At 40.5% G+C, this 22,750-nt stretch overlaps 2 protein-coding genes across 2 annotated transcripts; both read right to left on the bottom strand.

Annotated features, from left to right (window-relative positions):
• Nucleotides 1-1,034: 1,034 nt before the first annotated feature.
• LOC104544801 (CDK5 regulatory subunit-associated protein 2) lies at nt 1,035-10,160 on the bottom strand. The gene is made up of 5 exons (XM_010189768.1): nt 9,999-10,160; nt 6,488-6,634; nt 4,366-4,504; nt 2,059-2,105; nt 1,035-1,221 (listed from the first exon to the last, which is right to left on the bottom strand). The coding sequence occupies exons 1-5, from the start codon at nt 10,152-10,154 to the stop codon at nt 1,162-1,164; spliced, it is 549 nt and encodes a 182-aa protein (XP_010188070.1). The 5' UTR covers nt 10,155-10,160; the 3' UTR covers nt 1,035-1,161.
• Nucleotides 10,161-11,437: 1,277 nt separating this feature from the next.
• Nucleotides 11,438-22,115, bottom strand: LOC104544802 (CDK5 regulatory subunit-associated protein 2-like). Its single transcript, XM_010189769.1, has 8 exons — nt 22,072-22,115; nt 21,131-21,315; nt 19,866-19,991; nt 15,039-15,155; nt 13,728-13,917; nt 13,398-13,519; nt 11,760-12,008; nt 11,438-11,457 (listed from the first exon to the last, which is right to left on the bottom strand). Exons 1-8 carry the CDS (start codon nt 22,110-22,112, stop codon nt 11,438-11,440), a joined length of 1,050 nt encoding a protein of 349 aa, XP_010188071.1. The 5' UTR covers nt 22,113-22,115.
• Between the last annotated feature and the right edge of the window lie 635 nt (nt 22,116-22,750).

Here is a 22,750-nt window from a genome sequence, read left to right as displayed (position 1 = left end):
ATGGGGGCAAGTTATCTTGTAGAATGGGGACATTACCCACTTGGAGTGTGGGGGGGAAATAGTCCCACTTTGTGTGCAATTCATTTAGTTCAATAAAACCATGATTGCACCATAAAGTCTACTTCTGTAACCAACCATCACTTTCAATTATGGTCTCGTTGGGGTTAAATGAAACCATTTTCCCAGCTCACTTTGTGCCACCGAGAGCAGGCTGCAGTCAGCTCCGCTGTGACACCGAGCGCTCGGGCAGCGCAGACCAAAGGCAAAATTGAAAAGGCACCGAGCAGGATGAGGGGAGCACAACCAGGCATGTTTAGTACTGGTGTTCTCTGGCCTTGCCAAAAATCACTGTTATATGTATCAACGTGAGAGATAAAAACCCACAGTAAAAAAGTAATTTAAATTTTAAAAGTTTACAAATTTAAAACGTGTAACCTTACAAACACTGATAAGGACCGGACTCATTTTAGTTGAACTTGGGAAACAAACACTCTAATGTAGCTGCTTTGCTCAAGACATGCTCAAAGTCTGCTGTTTGAAACAAAACAGCACAAACACGTTTGTGATTACTTTTCATTTTAATTGTCTGATTCTGAGTAATATTTTCAGACCTAGCATCAATCTAAGCTTCTAATGGGGCAGTAAGAAAGCTCAGCATCAGGCAGCTTCCAGAAGAATCTTCCAGATATGTTTAAAACGCTTTAAAACATTGAACACTTCTCACGTTGCTTACACAATGACAACTGGCAGATTTTTTCTTAACCTACATTCTTTTAGCAGTAGAGAAGCAGTTTGGAAGGTTGGTCACATTCTTGATTCTTTCAGGACTTACTTGACTACAACAACAAACAGTTTTATAACATGGCAAGTACAAATATAAAATTTCAAATGAGCCAACTTTAAAAAAAATCTGGATTTTTTTCTTCAATACCTCCAGTACCTTGCTTCTGTAATAAATATTAAAAACCATCTTTTACATTACAGAAAATGTTAAATAAGTTATTTACCAAAAGATTTCCTTTTTTGTCATCTTCTTTTTTTTTGGTCAAAGGCTGATTCCATTAAAAGAGCTGAACAAACATTTTTACATCAATAAATAGTAAGGCATAAAGAAGCAAACAACAATCACAGGACCAGTCTCTGTCAGTGGAAATTTCTCCTTCAGAGAATCCTTTTTTTGCTGGCATAGGAAGGTGATTTTTGATTCTCAGCTGGTGGGACCTGGTTAGGAAAAACAATAATTATTACTATTTTGCTGTAATTCAATTTGTCCCTACCCCTGGGCTATAAATGCTGCAAATAGGAGCTCCTGTGTTCAGCAGATCTTCAAATTAAAGTGATAAGGCTTCTGTAAGTGAAAAGACTTTTTAATGTCATCGCTTTCTAACTCGGGCAGGGCTGAGGCACCACACAGCAGCTGCATGGGGAGGTGTTGGAGGCGGTTTTTTGAGGAAGCTTTAAGGAGGGGATGGAAAACCTGCAATCACTCAGAGTGGAGTGGCGTGAGGAGAAGGATGGGCTTTAGGAGTCAAGAAGTGCATTACATCCTTCTGGGAGTGAAGGCTGAACCTTCTGGGAGAAATCAAATCTGAACAGTGATTACTTAAACACTCAAACTAATTTAATACACTGCATTAGCAAAGAGCTGCTAGTGAAAGCTTTGCCTGTTGGGTCTGTATTTTTTTTGAAGAAAAGCACCACCAGTTATTAACACACAAGCTTTAAATACGGGTGCCTTTTGTGAACTTGCTCAGCAGACAGGTTATTGGACTGTGATCTGCTGAAAATAAACTACTGGAAGATGACAGACAGGAATATTAATCTAGGCAAAGCATCAGAAAAGAGAGGCTTTGGTTGTTTATGTGGTCAGTCATAAAACTAATTTATACATCAAACATTGCAGAATATTTATCATACTAAACTGCTGTCACCCAGACTTGATTAGGTTGCAAACCTAAAGCAAATCAGACTAATTCTGCAAAATACTACTGATACAGCAATGCATGTTTCTAATGAGTTTGTGTCAAGGAATTAAATGCAAGCAAAATTTTCACTTACTTCCAGGTTTCCTCTAGCCTTCTTCAAGACATCATGAGTTAAAACCACTGGAACGAAAGAGGAGATTTATAAGAATACTGCACAGTCTTTCTATCTTCCCTGTATTCAAGTCTTATGGCCAACTATTAAATAATATATGACCTCATATCTACAAGATGGGCAGAGACCAGGTGATCTCACACAGCCCCCTACCACCCCTTCAACTTTCTCACTCCCCAAAATCCAGAACTGTTCTTCCCTCCCGTGCCCTGTTCAGAAGTGCAGGTTTTGTACAAACCTCTGCTTGCAACAGCTCGAGATGAAGAAGGGGCAATGCTGGACAGGGAGAGCGCCGGTGGGGAGCAGAAGGATCTGCACAGGACCACACCAGTTCCACCGGGCACATCAGCTGCTCTTCAGATCTAACCATCAGGGAAGGGTTTTTAAAGTGTTTCTACCATACCAAGAACAATACGTGTGCAAACACGCACAGTTCATCGCTGCATTTAACATGACAGGTACAAACAGCCCCCTGCAGTACTGATGACCTTGTCACCTTGATCTAAGTCATCCAAGGAAGACTTTCTGTTAATTTTAAGGTAAGTAATTTTAATTGTAGGTGCATGAGCTCCCTACAATCTGATCTATTTATCAGTATACTTGGGATGGAGAGGAAGGGGGGCAGTTAGCAGTAGCAGGAGGGAGAGAAAAATTGTGCAGTGGAGAGGTGATGGGGAACGACGGGCTGGGATGAGGACAGATGGCAAAAGAAGTCAGCCAGCTCCTCCAGCGGTTCAAGGACAAGGCAACCCATATATGCTTAGGGGAAATCATGTCAGTGGCTTGCTCTGAAGGGCTCCAAGTTTTCTGTGTTCATCCAGCTATTCTGCCTCTGTGGGGACAGAGTGAGACCTGCGAATGGAGGAGGGGATGCTTCCAAACAAAACTGGTATTTAGAAATGTCAGGTTAAATATGTGAATCTCTAATCTGTGTCAGCTCCATAACTGCTGAAAAATACCATTCACAAATACCAATTTAATATTCCAGTCTCAAAAAACAAACAATTTAGCCATAATAAAGATTTTTCATTACAATAATAAGAACCCAACAACTCCAAGGGTAGAGCTGTCATGAGATAATTATACCCTTGGCAGATTACTGCAATTTGGCACTGCACTGTTACATGTTCAGAGGTTCAGATGAGGTTTATAAGCAATGAGTTCGCTCGCCAGCGAAAGCACAGAAGACTGAGCCACAAGAATGTTCCAGTCTCTGTCCCTAAATATATTTAGGAATGCTCAACTAAATAACAGAAGGAACCTGAACATCCTCAGCGGAGTGGCCAGCTAATAGGATGTTTGGAGAATGAAAGCAGGCAAGGTCACCTACTGCAATGCCTTTGCTTTCTTACCAGCAAAAGGAGAAAGGAAGAAATAACAAAAACAAGTGAAAGCGCCCTAACAAAACCCAGCAGCTTCATGTGAACCACTGGTTTTGTTGTATGCCTGGTCAGGAATTTGTGTACAGATGCAATTTAGAAACATTTCTGAAATTGCTCTTTAAGGCAAAGGTAACTTGACATCCATAATTCCTGTAATCAATGAAACTTACAGAAAATCGTATCCAGGTCTTTCTGTGTAGCAGAGTGCTCTCTGCTCATAAAGAACTCTGCTAGTAAATTCATTTCACCTGGCAAACTAGATTTTTCTAAATCAAAAATATTAAATTCAGTACATGAAGAGAATTTAGAGGATGTGACACTAATAGCGAAGCTGCTGCTCGCCAGGCAGCACTTCACATTAAGGAGATTTCAGAAAATGCAGGCTTCATTTTATTAGGACCTAGTTCAGATGAGGTTGAATGCCCTGAAAAGGAGTGAGCAAAATAAGGGGGAGATGGACTGGTTTCTTTTGAAAAGTCTGGGTACGTGGAGTTGTGGAGAAAACATTTTGGCCATAACGGTAAAATCTCTGCTGATTTATGCCCTGCCAGCTCTACTGAAATGACCCAGTGTGTCTACCTGAGATGTCACTGCAACTAGGAACCAACCAAACTAAACGAGTAAATCTACCCCAGGGATATTATTAGGACAGACATAATAGAATAACTTTGATTTTTACATGACAACCCCAATGAGGCTCCATCAGTTCTGTACACTGAGCCTCATGAATTGCTTGTCGCTAACACCTGAGCGCGCACAAGGAAACGCCAGTCAGAGCAACTGCAGAAGAACAGCCGCCTATATTCATTTCGATGGTTCTCCAATTTTTGAGGTAGCCACAGACTACAGCAATACAATGAGCACCAATAGTAAGGCATACACTTACACTGGTCAATGATGACTTTCTCCATGTTTTCCTTCAACTGGTTCGTGGAGTGCAGGCGTTTCACTGTGCTGTGTAACTTCTTCTCTTGCTCAGACAGTTTCTTACGCAATCTAAATATTTCTGCTTTCATTCCTTCATCCTAAATGGAGAAAATATTAAATATATAAAATATTATATAAAAGTGTTTTTAATTGGTAAACACTTTTGTACAAGAGTTCTCAAGCTTTCTTAAAAGTATGAACAGCTCCTTAAAGGACTGACACATCAGTGAGTGCCTGTCCTTCCACGTTCACATCCCCAGTGACATCTGCCAAGAGACGACAATTCTTAGCAGCCTTTTAGTGCAATTAATTTTTCTGTTAGTCTGAAAAAAGTCTTAATACCAGTGCCTATTTTTGTTTTTACACTTCCATCTCTCTCTTTTTTTTTTTCTTAATTCTCAAATAGAAAATATAATGAAGGCCAGTGCTATGGGATCAGCAAATATCCTGTCTGCCAGGTTCAGAACCTCCAGCTTCCTTCTCCAGTGTTCCATTAATAGTTGCTGCTGCTTTTGTCAAAGGACTGAAAGGCTTTCTACAAATGACCATAGCGGTTTTACTGCAAAATTATTTGACAGTATCATTATCTGAGGTTTGCTTTTCACCACCAATTCCAACCAAGTTATGGTGAGTATCTTGTAAAACAGGACTACAAGCAGCCCTGATGGGGCCAGTATCACTGATCTGGATCCTCATGCAAACTTTAACTTGTACATTTTTCTTGCTGTTGTGCCATTTGTTAAATAACATTATCTTCTGGAATTCACCCCTAGCATTTAGCTCTTCTGAAGAGCTGATTACTCACAACTCCTGTGGGACTAGGGAGAAGGCAGTGGATACTCAGCATCTTTTAGAATCAAGCTTCAAGAGATTTCTTTCATATACTGCATTAAAGACACCAGAAGCAGTCTAAAATCCTTAAGATCTCAGAATGTTGGATAAGAAACTCTAGAAACGATTCTCTTAGGCTCTAATAAGGTGCAGTCCTGGGAACTCAGATTCCTCACACATGAAGGTCAGATTTTCACAAGTGACTGATCCAGATCAAGCAGCTTTATATGGGTATGACAGAAAAGCATTAGATGCATCTCGCACATACTGAAAGCCGTGTGTGTGTATGAGAGATGTTCAGATACCACAATCCAGCTGTCCATACAGATTATACACGAGGATAAATATGGAAATACGCACACTTGTCAAGACATCCCAAATATGGAGCTGAAACCTCACTGAACTGTATTAGACAGCACAGTTCATTCTTACTGCTTTTGTGATTTTACACATTTAAGGATGCTAGAAAATAACAATAGAAATGTTATTAAAATTTTATATAAAAGGATTACTTTCCTAAAGTTTGGAGTTTTCTTTCAACGATATCCTGCTTCCCTTAAGAAACACATACAAAAACCTCAGTGAAAACACTTTCCATTTATTTTAAAGCTACAGTTTGAAAGAGTTGCATTACTGAGTGGTGGCATTATGGCAGTACAGATAATTCCTTCATATTCAGTTTACTTTCATTCATTTGCATAGTGCAATCTTTTTTTTGTTAAAGTGTTATAAAACTTGTCTCGGGATTTTGCCACACTTTCAAAAAAGCATCCTACTTTACAGCTTAGGCATCAAAAGAGCAAAAGGAAAATGTAGCTCAGATTGCATCAAAGTTGCTGAAGTTTCTGTTGTTACCAGTCTATACATAATCAAATTGAATTTGGATCTGTAACAGGGAGTCCAAGCCTTTTCTTGTTGAAATGTTACATCTGCCACCTGCCTAGGTTTCCTGAATATCACGTAACAGGGCTAAAGATTACATCTTGAATATAAAGTACTCTGTAAATGAACACCCCTGTACACAGTATGAGCAGGACAGGAAACCAGCACACATTCACCCTGAGCCTTCAGTGGCGAGGGCTGACCAAATGCATGAGTTCAGAGACTGGGCATCCTGGGTTCATGACTTTCAAATGATTTTCCCAAATGCCATTCCTAACTGGTGCATCTTCCTCGACACATTACAGCAGTTAAAAATAAAATTTAAAAAAAAAAAAAAAAACAACCCCCAAAATGAACCATAACAGTACCTGAGAGCCATGAGTAGCACCGTGTACGGCTTTCAGTGGCAGGGAAACTCTCCAGAGAAGTTTCAGTAAACGTGCAGCCTCTTCTAAAATCTGCTGTACTGTGTGAATATTTGCAGAAAAACTATGCAGTGATGCCTGGTCTGGTACCTATATCATAGATTAGAGACAAGTTATATTTTATGCTTGAAACATTATGAAAATGTAATCTTAATTAATGGTGTAAATACAGTCGGTATAATTTCGTATTTAAGATGATATACACAGCCACTGTGTGCCACAAAAGCTAATTTGTTAGTTTACAAAGACTGCTGAATTATGCATTATCTGAGAATTTCAGGAAGGGAGGGAATTTATCCTAATCAATAACCATGATTAATAATAGATTATATTTACTAGATTTGCTATGCCACGTGGTAAGAGCTGGCAACTCTCTTCTTTCTCCCTTTGCATCTCGTGTTGTGTTATTTGAAAGTCAAATTATTACAGACATCAATTTAAGCAATATAGATGTTTCTTCCTTAGCAAACCCTTTAAACTGTTCCATTTCATGCTAAAATAACTATCAGGACACACATAAAATGTTTTCCTCTGCTGACAGATGAGAAAACCAAATTGAAGAAATTGCATAAATGTGAAATAAAGGAGGGAAAGAATGCAAGGGAAGCAAATGAATTACCAAAGCAATGGTGATACAGAAGGGGAAGGGTAATGAAAGGAAAGCATTCACAGTTTCTGCCCCATGCAGCATATTGTTTGAATGCTTATTTAGCACTGTTATCTCACCAGCATCTTCCTGTCACATAAAATACCCCATTTGCTAAGTAGTCTGAAACTTCAGTGATTTAGAGCTTGATAGGAAACTGCAAATTGTGAAACTTGCTGCTTTTATCTTTACACCAACAAAACAAGCTACAAACTTAACGGAGAGATTACTTTTTCAGTCATTATCAGTACCTTAACTAGGTCATTTGAAAATATATGATACTTCAGAGAGTCTTAAGTGTCATCCAGACATCATTTTACTGTGTGAGCACACATGTGATGCCACAAAAAGAATTTCAGAATTGTTGAAGACTGCATCTTCAATAGCTTTACTAATTACAACTAGAAAAATAAGTAGCACGAATTTATCCATGCAGTTAAGATCCTCTGCATTCTGAAGAGCTGTGAGCACGTTTTTCACAACATTTACATTATCTTAAAATCACAGGGGTGAAAAGTACCTTCATTAGTCACCCAGTTTACTTTCCCTCTCCAAGGCAGGAAAGCATTACATGTAATTTTTCAAACATTAATGTAATCTGTTCTTAAAAGCGCCTCCAGTAACACCCTCCATTCTGGGGTTTCACTACTTTTACCACTGGCATGTCGTTTTTAAATGCCTGTTTCTAGCCTTTCCTCTTGCAGTTTAAGTTTTTTAGTTCCTTATTAGGGACCATGGACATGCACAGATTGGTCCTTCCCTTTTGTTGAAGCTTGTAGGTAATTTGTCTTATTCAATCCACGCCAAATATGTTACCATTAACTGCACCCAGACAGTAACAATATTAAATGAGAAAAAAATAGCATAAGTAAACACAAGTTGTCTTCCTGACTCTAGAGGAAAACGATTGACAATATTCAATACAAGGCAAATATTTTATTGGTTTAAGAATTATTATGTTTAAGACTACAGCAAGAGCACCATGACTTGATACCACTGTGCGACACAAGATGCAGAAAGGACAATGCACTGTGTCTTATAAGACATGATGTGATCATTAATTCAAGTTTCAAGACTAGCTACTGATATTGCTCAAGTGTTCAACTGATACCAAGGAGTGGAAAAACATTTAAAAGCTTCCCTAATATGAAACAATCCTCATTGGCATTCATCATCATTAATGTACAGTTATCACCTGGCATTACAAAAAGGCTGAATACAAGTAAGTGGGGAACTTTATCAGCTCTATATCAAATTTCTTTTAACTATCTCATATTTCCTGGGTTTATTTCAAGCCTTCATCACAAGAAAATTGCCTTATTTATTTTTATCCTTAGGTTACTGTATAGGGTTTTCTGTGAGGGGTTTTTTGTTGTCTTTGGTAACGGGGGAAGGGCTATGGAGATGGCCCTTTAAGAAGCTACCTGAAAAGCTCCCCCTTTTCCTTTGTCAGCCCCCCCTCTGCCCAGGCCCAAGCCAATCAGTGCCCCTGCAAATCCATGTGTTTAAGGGGGGTGCAGGGCATGCTTTGCCCTCTCTGGCACTGGCCCTGACCAACATGGCCCCAGATGCAGGTGGTGTGGCCCTGGCCTTGCCAGGCTGGGCTTGGCCGGTCCTGACCACAACTTAAGCTTAAGCCCCACTGCAGCTTCATCCCAAAAAGAGAGAGAGAGGGGATCTCCAGAACCATCAGAAGAGACCTGCAGCGGAGAAAGGAGTGGGGCCCGAGGAGAACAACTTGTTGAAGAACACCAAGGTCGGTTTGAAGGAAAGAAAAGAGAGGGAGGAGGAGGACGCAGACTCAGGTTTCCCCTTTGACATCCGTGGCAAGAGCCGGGTCGACTGGTCATGTGTGAGGGAATTGTGACCATGGGCAGACCCATATTGGAGTTTTGTGGACTTGGGCTGAAGCAGTTTTGTGTGTGAGGGAAACTGCAGCTGTGGGCAGACCCAGATTGGACTTTTGAGGACTTTTTTTTTCCCCTGTGGAAAGGGGGCCACATGGAAGCAGAGAGAGAGGCTGGGCAGAGTCTTTCCTACTCCTGAGAAGCACATCTGAAAACCGACTGCAACCCCCACTCCCATCCCTCTGTGCCTCAAGGCAAAGGGGGAGGGGGAAGGTGAAGGAACGGGGAACAAAAGCTGAGCCCGGGAAGAAGGGAGGGCTGGGGGGAAGTTGTTTTGACTTTAAGATCTGGTTGTATCTCCCATTGTTCTACTCTGATGTTGGTAACAAATTAAAATTGTTTTGTTTTTTTATTCCTTATGATGAGTCTGTCTTTTGCCTGTGACCTTTTTAAGTGGTGAGAAGCCCTCCCAGTTCTTATTTTGACTGGCCCTTTTTGGGGCATCGTGGTGCTCAGCTATGCACTGGGCCCAAACCACGACAGTTACTGATACATTCCCCTAGTTTAAGCCCATTCTAAAGCATTTTAGCGTTTTATCTGGGTTTTTTTGTTAGTTACTTTTTTGTTTGTTTGGCTTTTTAAATCATTTCCAGTGTAACAATCACCAGTTTCTATAGTAAAAGCAAGTAGTTCCACCTCATTTCAAGTTGCAGGTAAAAGCACGATTGCTTATTAAAGGACCAGAATTAATTCATTTATCCATAGCCTCATTAACCTAGAATCACAAATAGATGCCTGCATCTAGATGAGACTTGGACTGTCAAGCTTGAGGTGTTCTAACAGAATTATTCAGTTAATGGAGCCTGCTGCACCATTAACCTAGTTCTTTGCTTTTGGAACCTTGGCATTTTGCACCTCTAGGTAAAATTCGCCATCCTTTAAAACAGATTTTGCTGTTTACCTTTATTCCAGGCTCCTGCAGTTTCGTACCAGTGACCTCTCTCAAAGAAATCTCCATTTCTGCTACAACCTGTTGCCCTTCTGCAATCTGTTTCCGCAGAGCGTTATAATCCTCAATCAAGCCGAGAACGTGGCGCCCGTTTTTGTCTGCCCACATGCGATGCCCAGGCACAAGACGAGGGGTGCACGCCGTGCTGGAAGATGAAGCACTACTGCAGTGTGAGGTGCTGTCTAAATCATCTTTAGAGGCTGAGTGCGTACCTGGGACAGAACAATACTTTAAATTATTTTATCCTTACGTGGAGAACTAATTGACACTGGACTTCTCTTGAACAGCAAGTCTGGGATACTGATAACACGCACATTTACAATACTTGTGGATATACCTGTTTTCACTAGCAAAATGCAATGTCTGTTTCTGGTGGCAGCAGGGCCTTTGCAAAGCTTTTCTATATATAAAAACAGGACAAGGAAGGGTATAGCAGTAGAGGTTCACGGGCTTTAAAAAAAACAAACCAACAACTTCCTAGCTCTACTTCTACTATTTATTTTTTTCTTGGTGATGTTTCCCTGAGTCCTGAGGTAACACAGCTGATTTTCTAGTACCACACCACGGATCTTCCAGTTATTTACCTATATTTATCTTTTTAGCATCTATCCGAAGTTCAAGGTATCTCCCCAAATCAAGTCATAATCAGAAAATCTAATACATCCTGATGAAGACATTTTAATCAACAAGTGTACACTTCTCATTAACTTCACAAAAAATACCACACACTCCACAGTTATACCGTAATAAAGATCATATCTCTATCCCCCCTTTTCAGACCTTCCAAATTCCCTGAGTACCTATGAGTAAAGACTAACAAGAGAACATCTAAAAAGCTAACAAGTTCAGTTCTGGACACTCCAAGGAGAGCGCAGAGTTACACTGATTATGTGTTTTACACGATGGACCCACAAATGAAGTGAGGAGGTAAAAAGCCCTGTTGTATCCTGTGAGCTCTCCCACTAGCTCTCTTTACCTGGCTGCTTCTGCCTGCTCTGTGTGGTGCATAAGATTTAGGGAGGCATGTTCAGGTGAAGTGTATGGACCCAAAAAGCCCCATTATTATTACTGGTTCCCATAACAAGATGTGTACCTGTACAGGCAGTAGGAAAGGTGGTTTCTGCTGCAAGTATGGAGAGCTGTTACTATGCAGAATACTTTAGCAGCAAGGAGGTACATTCTTGTGCCCTCTGCATCACATGTACATCTATATTAGGACAATAATCTAACCCTCAGTGTAAACACTACATTTTCCCTGATTTGCTAAAACAGTATCACTTAACAGTGATTGAAATAAAGGTAAAATATTCCTCAAGGGCAAAAAGGGGACAACTGATTTATACAAAGACTATTTAGTGCACTTATTGATCATGCTTGAGTAATACATACCCTTAGTAAACGCTATAGAGCTCTGCATTAAAAAGAACCCCAGGTAAGCAAAATTTATGGCAAGTTAATGTAAGCCTCCCTCCACCCCAGAGACTGTTTGCAAATGCTTTTCTTGAATGAAAAGGGAGTGACAGCTGGAGGCTGTCAGACAGTGCAGGGCGCATCCCACCACCCCATGCACCAACAGCTCGAACAGAAAAGGGATTTGAAAGGCTGATGGGCAGCTCCCAAATGCACAGCTGATGTTGTACGAGGCTTCAGGAGCACCTTTAAAGAACAAGGCACAGGTTCTAGTGCGTGATAAAAGCATGCATGGCACAGTACCGTTCATTCCTGCATAATGCTGAGATTCCTGTTTGAAAAGATAGTTGATATGAACAGCTGACACTGATCCCACTTCCTCTCTCTTTTCTTTTGAAAGCTGCTCCTCTAATTTTTCATGTAAAGACTTGTTTGTGTTTATGCTTCTTTCAAGCTGCACTCGCAAACTCTGTATTTCAGTCAATAGTTCATGTAAGTCAAGTGGATTATTCTGATCTTTTCGGAATTCTTCTGATGCATCACACCTGGGATCTGAGACAATTTCAACAGAAACACTTAACATCTTTAACAATTAAAATAATATTAGCCATTATCAGAATGCTGAGCAAGTAAATTATAGCCAGCGTTATCCTCAATATAAAGAATGAACCACAAACAGCATTAAGATAATGGTGTGACAAGAAAGCACATCTTAATTGCTTCCACCCTCAAAAGATTTAAAGAGCTGAAAATTATTTTTCACTTTGTCCATAAAAGCTAGTAAGTCTTATGCCAAAAGCGAAAAATACAATAAAAAGAGAATGAAGAGGATTTACAAAATTTGAAGTGCATTAATACACAGTCTGGGGAAAGAAAAAGGAATGGGTAATCTCAGAGTGCGGAGGAGGGATGGAGCAGAATTGGGAGTTTAATTTTATACACAAAAGAAAAAAGAAAAGTGATCACCTGGCAACCAGAGGAATAAATCTGAACCTGGGAAAAGCAAGGGCTGCGGTTGCCTTATGCTGGAAGGAGGTCAGTACACAAACAATGCCATGTATTCTTTCATGCTGAAATCAAATTGTTCTCCAGACAGTGGGAAGGGGCTCAGCTGCACGAGGAGGGTGCTGCTACTCTAATTACATCGCCAGTTCTGCAAGGAGACTTACTTCCATCCCTGAGCCAACTTTGGCTTAAAGCCTTATGCCAACAGGGCTCTTCTGCTGCAGCTAAGCACGAAATAGTGACAGCAGGGCATATTACTTGAAGTAGCAGGAAGAAAAAAATTCACTTTCACAAGAACTTCCAATGGGAAACTTGCTGGATCCTGTAACGGGTATGCAGCAGTGAACAGCACTGCACTTTTTTACCTAACCACACCAACAGCTATGTGGTGGTGTAGCTTCCTTAAAAGGGGCAGGAAGAACTCATGCGAGTCTCATTCCTACCCCTCACCTTTAGTGACAGAAAAGCAGACAGGACTTTATTAAATGTCTCATTTGGAAAGCAGTGCCAGCACTTCTCCCAGCCCTAGGGAGAAGACACTACCCTCGTATTCAGACAAGGAAAGCACAAGCTACCTGAGTAAGCAGTACCTGTGGGGACACAGCAGCATGTATTTAGATGACAAGTAAATATCTAAGATCCCCATTAAGCTTCTCCAGCCTGAGCCACTGAATCTTCAGTATTTGATTTTATCTTAGCTAAAAAGATAAAGGAAACTTGGGTGTGCCTAGTCAGAACATACCACACATCTCAACCTCGCTGTTACGCTCCTAAGTCAAAAGCAGCATTTTATCACTAAGTTGTCAGTTCTGCTTTGCATAGGAGACACAGGCAGAAATAAACAGTGCCCTAGCCCTGCTGGCCTTTGACAAGATCATATTCAGAGAGGGAAGGGTTGCAAAAGCTAGGAGTATAGAAACAATTGTGCATTTATACCTGCCCCCTTCCTTCTTGCTTCCTCCAGCTTTTCATAAACCTTGATCTCTGTTCGGAGCGACTGCAGTAACTTCTCATTCTCAGAGAGCTGATGTTGCTTTACATTAATTTCTGTTTGCAACCTGTTAAGTCCCAATAAACAGCCAAGTTAAATCCTTGCATTTTGTTTCAAAATCTAAAATCCATTCCTCTTTCCTCCATAACTCTTCCCTTGCCTTTTGAATATATCTATGCACCTCATTAATGCTAATGGCTATGGCTAAACACATGCTTGTCACATTGACAATTTTCTTCTCTAAATGAATGTCTAAATGTGGACAGAATCAATACCTGTTTAATTCATTACGACTGCTGTAAATCTGACATGTCAGATATCTGGTTTCATCTTCCTTTTGGCCAATTTGTTTTTGCAACCTTTCATTTTCTTTCTTGACGCATTCATAATCCTCATGAAGATGCTCGATGATTGCATTCTTTTTAGAAAGAGATTCTCTTAACTTTTCATTTTCCTTTTGTTTATCTGAAAAAAACAAGAAACACAAGGTGTTTGCAATGCCCACAACCCACCAAAGCTATGCTTTTTAACAAAACCAGCTTTTTCAGAGACTGTCAGAAAATAACAGCTGCTCCTGTGCTTTTTAGGATTTCAATTTTCTAATGACTTCCTGTAGGTGCATTTTCTGTAATGTGAAACATTTAACACCCAGGACTCGCCAAGGCTCAGTAAAAACCTGTGTACAGCCTCATATGTCAAATGCCCCAACACCTCTTGGAAGGTGGTCAGAAGGGCAGCATTCAACAAGCAGTGGCAGCAGGATCCCAAAGCAGGCACATGAATTTTGCCAATCCTCACAAGATAATGGACTTGACTTCTCTTTAGGAAGAAAATAACTCAGTGGGATTGTTCCAGGGCACATTGCAACCATGTTCCTCTTCGTCTCACAGAAATCCCTCTGTCCTCTCTTTCCCAGCTCTATTCGTCAGCCAAATGTATCACATCAGCCCATCACTCCTTGGCACAAACCACCTCCCCAGACTGGGTCTGTGACAAAGAATTGCTGACAGGGACATGTGAACACTTTGAGACAGCCGCAACCAGAGAGGCTTCTGGGGACCCCAAGTCTTTTGTGACCCTACGTTTAGCATTGGGAAAGGAGGTGGCAACCCTGGCAAAGAAACAGCAGGGAGGAATCATCCCATCTCCTAGTAGTTAAAAAATCATTTCCTCATCTTCAGTAGTCTTGTTGAAAGTGCAGGAAAATGGTATGTCCACATGCTGCTAAAGATGTGCATCACCAGCCTTTCACTGCTGAAGGGCTAAGCTAGGACTACAGACAGAAAGCACAGAATATCAGGAGTTGGAAGGGACCTCGAAAGATCATCCAGTCCAACCCCTGCCAAAGCAGGATCAAGCACCTGAGACCAAAACATGCAGGAAGTCTCCAAGGCTTTTCTTTCTCCAGTGCATCCAGGAACATAAGGAAAAGAAGCTCACAAACTCCAGAGATACCCACATTATTTTAAAACAGAAGAATGACAAATGGTTGAGTCAGTTTAATGAATGGACTGTTAATATTTATTGTTTTCTGATCTGTAACGAGTTGCAGTCTACTCCTGTAAAGCACAGTTTTACACTTTTACCTCTGGATCCTTTTGCTAGCATTGCATTCAGAACTTGATTTTGCTTCCTCAGGAAATGTATTTCAGAAGTCAGGGAATTATGCTGCTCTGAGCCACGGATAAAAATGTTTGCAGAACCTATAAATATATACATAAAAGATGATTTATGAGTCATCTCTAGGTCATTAAAGATTAAACTTTTCAGACAAGAACAATTTAAAAAATTGCAGAAAAACATGTTATGAAAGATATTTCTCCTCTATATGTTTTGAAGGTTATTCCTACAGACTAAAAGGCAGTTCAGGTCAATGCCAAGTAATCCAAAGCCCTGCATCACGAGTACCTCTCATTGCTGGGCAACCATTACCAAAATTGCAAAATTATTCCTGGCAGCACTTACCTATCAGTTAATATTCCAACAGTACAAAATGCAGGAGTATTTTGTGACATTGCTACTCTTTGAAAATAATTCAAACTCTTGGAAGGTTTTGTATTTCAGTCTTGCTTTGTTCATACCCTGTTGTATTTAAAGATATGATCGCAGAGAACCACTAGATTCTACAACTGATCCACGGTGGTTAATGCAGGAAGTAATGTAAATAGTCTGGTAACAGATCTGGTACCACGCCAGTCTAGAGCATAAGGCTGGAGTCACTGCCTTTGCCCCTGATTACAAACTGAGAACCCACTTATGATCACAGGCATGAAAATTCATCCCTCTTAAATGTGTGTATCTAAAATTTAGATAACTGAGCCAGTGCTGATCAACCATCACCATGGTTGAGAAATGGGGAGAAACAGGCACCTCCAGATTGTGGCTCATCCAACGCAACCCCTACTCACCTCTCTGGAGGTGAGATGAGGCCCTGTCCTCCAAAGAGATGCATGAGAAGCTCTGGGTAACCAGCACAGACTTAGATGTCTAACTTTTAGAAACTTAAGGGTGATGAATCCTACTCTGAGGATGTTATTGTGCTAGTTGAATGAATGCCAGTGTTAAATCGTGTATCCAGTCAGTCAAATTCCAGCCTAGGTAACCCTCATAATGTACTGTATTTATGCCACTCATCCCACAGCGATGTGTAATGTTGTAGTACAGTCTGCAAAGTGCCACATTCCACTCTCAAGGTGGCTGCCTCTGAAATGGAAATCAAGTAATTGATATTGCCCTTTATAACCTGCTTATAGTCAGTAAAACACTTCAGGACCCACCGGAATTAACATTACTATTAAAAGTATTTTTCAGTTGATTGGTTATCCCAGTATCTCCTATGCTTTAAAGCTCGAGATAAATACATGAGTGTCAACTATTTGGTTAATAGAGAAATAACCAGCTGGCAAAAAAATTAGCTGAATGTATGAGGAGGATGCCTTTCAGCTCTGGCAGTTCAATTCAATTTGATGTGCTGCACTTCCTCTGAGTAATCTCATTTCATTGTAATCCCAATTGAAGCTTTTACCCACTACCTAACTGGGATGTAGTGTGCCATGATATGCACCTCTTGTCGTTACTGAAAGACTCAAAGGCTCTAGAAGTCTGGCAGTAATGGCATTTTACTATCTATATGTTAAAGAGTTGAGGTAGCTATGTGAACTCAAAAGGCTTTTTCCTTTCAGATTTTAACAAAGCAATTCAACTTGAAGTGGCAAGGCTTGATGGTCTCATCTTGATTCTAATTTAATTTATTGCCCATCACCCAGCTTTATCCTATTTGAAAAGTTATGCTATCACAGTTCTACTGAAAGGCTTTAGAATATGACTATTAGTTATCTTACATAATAAGAGATAATGTAGAGCCGGTGGTAATAAGGCCACAATCCCGCAATTTGACCCACTACTGAGACTACCACTTCTGTGCAGAGCCCTGCTGACATCAATTACGCTCTCCACAGATGCAAAGGGCCATCTCACCAGCGCACAGTGGAGCACCAGGGCCTACAGCCGCAATGCACTTGAGTTTTCATTATGTTTTGTGCTGAACAAGTGAGTGCTAAGGATGCGAACCTTGAAGGTTTCAAAGGAAACACTGACTGACAGACAGGCACTGAAAGAAAATCACCGCAAAAAGGAAGGAAATATTCATCCCCAGGTAAAGCAAAATACAGGCATACTAACGCTGAAGGTAAGTCTGAGTAGATACATTAGTTACTTACGGGTTAAAAAAAGCAAACAAAAACCCCTTTTAATGTTAACTGCCATTAAAAACATTTGAAACCTAGGAAACTCAAACCTTTGCTTCAATCATTTCAAATGTTAGGCTTCAAACTAAAAGCTATTATTTCAGTTCTACTTGCACTGCAAACCTCAGCTCTATAGTAACGATGTAGTAACTACCAGCACTTGAGTCATTTATAGAATACTAGAAGCCCAGAGGCATTTGAATACTTAGAGAATCTAAATATTAAAAATAGCATGGCAAAAATAGTGGGCAGATACATACACAGCCATATAATATTTATTGGACAAGAATAATTCTGTGCATTAACTCTGGCTGAACAAACAACTCAACATCACATGAATTTAACAAGCTCTCATCAACAATTAAGTAAGTTACAACTTGGTTTTATTTTTAAAAGGAAAAAAAAAAATAAGGCTATGAAGTTAAAAATAAAAAGAACTGTTTTGAATTATTATTTCCCAAAGCTAAAATCTGCCTCAACTTCACTTAGAAACGTCTTTTTACATTGAAAGTAAAAAAAAGCCCATCTATTACAAAAAAAAAAAAGCAGCATCATTACTAAAAGAGAGAATACATCTATCTGGTAACATGAAAGAGATCTTCAAAACAGAGAGAAACAGGCAGCACTGGAAAACCACAGCACCAACAGGAGCTATGCTAACAGGTAGTTGCTTTTTCCCTTTCTTTTCCAAATTTCTCCTCAGTGCATTGGTAGATGTACTGAGGCAACAAGAAGACAGATGGAAGGCATAAGACAGTTTATAAAGAAAATATACTTTCACTGCATTAATGGATGCCCTTGCCAGAATCTTTATGAAGCTGTAAAAGAGTTGGAAGTGTTTCAGTGTGGTTATTTCACGAGAACAGTATGCCTTTCCAGCAGCGTAAATACTTCATGAATGAAATGGATGCTTTTTGTACACCTTTCCATCACTGTAAATTATCCCTGAAAGCAAACTGCCATTTGCAGGTAGTCTCCATTTAAACAACAACAGAAATGGATCACGGGGATGATGTAAAATATAATGAATCTAATGTCAATATTAGTGAAACTGAGTAAAAGGAAAGCATGTATGTATTTATTGCCTGCTTCCACTCTGAGTAATATTGCATATTAATCAATTGTCCTAAGGAGGGGAATGTGGGAAGGAGAGCAAGAACAGAGCAAAGTGTGGGAAAGTAATGCTTATCAATACCTAAAGGGTGGGGATCAGGAGGATGGGACCAGACTCTTCTTGGTTGTGCCCAGCGACAGGACAAGGGGGGGTGGTCACAGACTGGAACACAGGAGGTTGAACTTAAACATAACGAAAACCTCTTTTACTGTGAGGGCACCAGTGTCCTGGCCCAGGCTGCTCAGAGAGCTGTGGAGTCTCCTTCTCTGGAGACACCCAAACCCGCCTGGGGTTCCTGTGTGATCTCCTCCGGTGATCCTGCTCTGGCAGGGGTTGGACTGGGTGATCTCCAGAGGGCCCTTCCAACCCCTGTCACTCAGTGATGCTGGGAATGTCTGTGTGGTACAATGTGCTTAAAAAGGTGCTACAAAAGCATCCTTAGGGAAAGCCTGGCTACCTTCTTGTGAAAAGTTTTAAATGCACCACAGAGCTTGGCTTCCAAAGATGTTGAACACCAGCAAACAGAGAGCACTGACTCTGAATTTGCATACCTATTTTTGGTATTTTTCATCCACTGCTTTATATTAAGAGTTTGAAATGAAAACCAACTCTATGTTAAAATTTCCATCAGTTACTGTCAGGTATTTCTCATCAAAAGCCCACGATGTCATTTGGTGCAGAACACATTCATCACACCAATCAATTCAAATGACAAGCTGAACACCATGGCCCAGGCACTGTCTTACAGGTATTTTGTCCTTGTATGTAAACACAAGCTGGCTTTAAAGCAGTCAGAAAATTCCAGAGTAGGCATCTCCAACAGTCCTGTTAGCAGTGCTGCTGTACTGACCACCCCAGGTACACGTGGAGTAGGCATAAGGAAGTGAATTACACAAAATTCCTAGTTCGGATCAATGGCAGCAGTGTAATTCAGAGCAAAGCTCCTCCTCCTCTATCCATACTGGGCCCAGGCCCCACTGAAATTATGTTGATAAAATGGGCTTCCTCTCCTGCAACAGCCCCTGGCTGGATACGGCTGAGAATTAAAAGGAGATGGTATCTTAAAATCCAAGACCATTATAACAATAAAGATATCGCAAAGGCACGTACATACACACAAAAAAATAGCAGGCTATTTGCTGATAACAGAACTGGAAAAGTATTTCAATTCTCTGTGTGAAATTCAACCACAGCATCATCAAATATCACTACCTGGTAGGTTTTTTTCTCTTAGAAATACGTGCAACTGTAGGTTTGAGGCTGTACCTGTATCCCATAAAAGATTTGTGCATCGAAACTGGATACACGTCAAGCAACGGACTCAAGGAAGAGGCACATGAGATCTGTATTTATGCCACTCTACAAGCACAGAAAAGCTGTGTCTGCTGATGGTGCTCAAGAGGCAGCAGCATTCAGAGAAAGGCACATCATTTTCCAACTGTAAAAGGGTGGAGTTTATTCAAAAAAGGACACAAATCATCTCCAGCAGCATTGGATCCCTCAGGCTTTAAGCAGAAAAGGTGGATTTAATTTGTCATGAAATAAATTCTTACCTTGATCTAGTTCCTTGTCTGTTACTTGTCTCTCAAGCTGCTTCCTCAGTCTCTCATTAGTTTTTATGGAGTACTCTAAACGTTGTCTCAGGATTCGAATTTCTTGCAGATGCTCCATTAATAACTCTAAATAAACCAAGAGACCACTTCTTACTTAGAGTAAATGATTGTATTCCTTTACGCTGTGTACTCCTGACAAATTGAATGTGTGTTCATACTAAAAAATGGCACAGAGCTCTTCAAAATGGCAGACATTAAATAACCGACTCCAGTCTTTGTCCATACAGCACACACATCATGCATTTAGTGAAAACTCCTACTCTACATTTTAACTTAAACAGTGGTCCAGTTTTCAGACTTTCAAAATTTCTTCTTCTTCCAAAGCTGTAGTCGATAACAATTTTATCGAGTTAAAACGCTCCCCGATCTGGGAAATGAATCCAAAGTTCTGCAATGCAGCTTCACATTCAGGCTCGATGCACCACTAGTACACATTTTTCCTTATAACAACAGCAAGCTTACCAGAGTAACTCAGATATAAATGTGACTTTGACTTACACAATGCATACCATAATAAATAAATCTGCTCTATCAAGTTTCATTACCGTACCTTTTCCTTCTTGCTTTACCATTCTCCAATTTTTCTTCCATTGGCTGTAAGTTTCAGCTTTCCTCAGGAACTTATCTGTTCTAACTGTCACGATCTTATTTGTCTGTTTATCCATGTCACACACTCCTGGGTTACTCTGCAATATTTTTCTCCGGTGCAGTACGTGCTATCTCAGCTATTAAATTTTCATCGCTGCCTATAACAAACTACTGCAAGCATCACTTGTGCTTAGTGAAACTATCCAGGTCAAACATGACACCGCTTATTAATTATGCAGCACTTACAATTCTCAAGGAAACACAACACTGGCTTTTATAAAATTAGAAAATCTCTCTTTTTCAATGTAATAATCTCTTGACAATAGTCTATTTTCCCCTTATAACTTCTCTATTTAAAGACCGTCTGGAGTACTGTAAAAGATGATAGTCTAAAACAACAAAGACACAAAGTAACACAGTTAATTTTGTTTCAAACAGGAGGTAGCTCAAATCGTTGTCATCTCTGTATGCCTTATTACTGAAATTGCAATGATTATGCAAGATACTGGAAAGCTGAAGCAGACAAACATTCTTCATTATTTCTTAATTAGTTCCCCTGTGTCTTATTTATCACATTTTCCCAATATCTAGTGAATCTTCAGTGGGAAAAACATTACCTGGGGGAAACTTGTTTGGCAGAAGCGCCAGTGTGCCACGCTGCTCTTCGAGGTCACGCCTGTGCTCAGGTGATCCGAGAGACGACTTTTCTGACAAATCAAAGTCAGACAAGCTATGAAGAGCAGATGGTACTGGTGATTCATCCGTCAGTTGCTGGTACATTGTGGCGTTCATCTCATTATCTCTTTTGTGCCAAACGAAACATTTTAAATATAAAAATCATTTTACTACTTCGGAAGCATGACAGAGACCGCGGCATCAAATTTACAAGACACAGGTAAAGCAAGTGGATGTATGTGACAGAACATGATACACATCACAGTTAAACATCGAGCCTGGAATTCAGACCTCCCTGAAGCGAGCAGGAAAAACCAAGGGAGCTCCAGCCTAGGGCTCACGTCCCAGCGCCGGGCAGTCACCTTCGCCTTCAGGGGACCTCAAGCTGCCTTGAACTGAGCTGAGCTGAGGATTTCTGTAGCACAGAAGAGTCCCAGGCTGGCACAAAACCAACACATGCAGCATAACAACACCTGCTCTCTTCACCTTCAGCACAAGGGTGTTTTGAGAGTGCACTTCAGCGATCCTGAGCCAGCCCCCAAGGTCACGGAAACAGAAAGTTAGCGGAGTGTCCCTCCTAGCAGCTGCCATTAGGAGAATACCTGAGCATACACCGCAGCGTATTACTGCACGTTTTGTTTGTCCATCAAGGAACAGTTCTGGTAGCATGATGCTTCCCTCAGTATTTCACCTTCTACTGAGAAGTGGGGGGAAAAAGCCTTTGTCTTCTATGGATATTTTATTAACAAAATGGATATTAAAGAAACAGGCAACATAAGCAAAGCCCTCCCAAAAAGCGAAACAATGAAAGTTGTGCTAAAAAACATGGAGAGTCCTTATCAACTTATCAATCATGTTTGATAAACATTCATTGCACTCTTACCTTGGAGCTAACTCATAAAGTACAGTAACTTCTGCACCCATCGATTCTCCTGCAAAGCAGAAACGTCTGATTAAAAACAGATCTTGAGAATTATACTTTTTCTCCCTTGCATTTGGAAGTATTTAAATATAGAATGGTAAATTAGGGAGAATTTAGAGAAGTCAACAGATACTCAGCACACTGTGTATTAATGTCAAATGCTGTACACAAGCAAAACTATTTATAGCCCAGCAACAAAGCCAGAGCTGGAGTTCAACAAGATGACTGGGTACCACAGGTGCCAGGTTTTACAGCCTCGGTGTTTTAGTTAGCATACAGATGTAAAATACTGTGCTATATGGCAAAAGGATTAGGAGTACATGCCATTATTTCTGCAATAAAAATTATATAAAACCAATTCCGTCTCACTTGGATTGCGTCCACCTAGAGTCAGGCTAACCAGGTATCCTTAATAAAGGGGCACACACAGGATTTCGCCTGCTCTGTTCTCAGCAGCAGTGTGTGAGCACAAGCACAACTCGGTGCAAGAGACCTGGTCCCAGGCACTACTTGGAATAAGGAAATAAGAGTTTCGCGGTGTCACCTTGGCTCCCCATATTTTAAAATTTTTGTGCAATTAAGCAAAAGTGGCAGACGAGGCTTGCACAGCTGAAATTTCAGGGGAATGAACTGAAGGTCA

Source organism: Mesitornis unicolor, unplaced genomic scaffold, assembly GCF_000695765.1.
Source record: "Mesitornis unicolor isolate BGI_N332 unplaced genomic scaffold, ASM69576v1 scaffold33928, whole genome shotgun sequence".
Classification (NCBI taxonomy): domain Eukaryota; kingdom Metazoa; phylum Chordata; class Aves; order Mesitornithiformes; family Mesitornithidae; genus Mesitornis; species Mesitornis unicolor.
The sequence above is the reverse complement of the archived record's forward strand: the minus strand, read 5'-3'. Positions and strand labels throughout refer to the sequence as shown.

What these genes read in the sequence shown, in the direction of transcription:
- LOC104544802 (XM_010189769.1), bottom strand. Translation starts at nt 22,112, where the DNA reads ATGGGTGCAGAAGTTACTGTACTTTATGAGTTAGCTCCAAG. An exon ending in CTTTATGAGTTAGCTCCAAG is followed by an intron (nt 21,316 to 22,071) that starts GTAAGAGTGCAA and finishes TTGGCACAAAAG; the next exon opens with AGATAATGAGATGAACGCCA. An exon ending in GCTAGCAAAAGGATCCAGAG is followed by an intron (nt 13,918 to 15,038) that starts GTAAAAGTGTAA and finishes TGTTTTTTTCAG; the next exon opens with ATAAACAAAAGGAAAATGAA.
- LOC104544801 (XM_010189768.1), bottom strand. Translation starts at nt 10,154, where the DNA reads ATGTGGGCAGACAAAAACGGGCGCCACGTTCTCGGCTTGATTGAGGAT. An exon ending in TGCAGGAGCCTGGAATAAAG is followed by an intron (nt 6,635 to 9,998) that starts GTAAACAGCAAA and finishes TCTATGATATAG; the next exon opens with GTACCAGACCAGGCATCACT. An exon ending in GAAAGTCATCATTGACCAGT is followed by an intron (nt 2,106 to 4,365) that starts GTAAGTGTATGC and finishes CTTTCGTTCCAG; the next exon opens with TGGTTTTAACTCATGATGTC.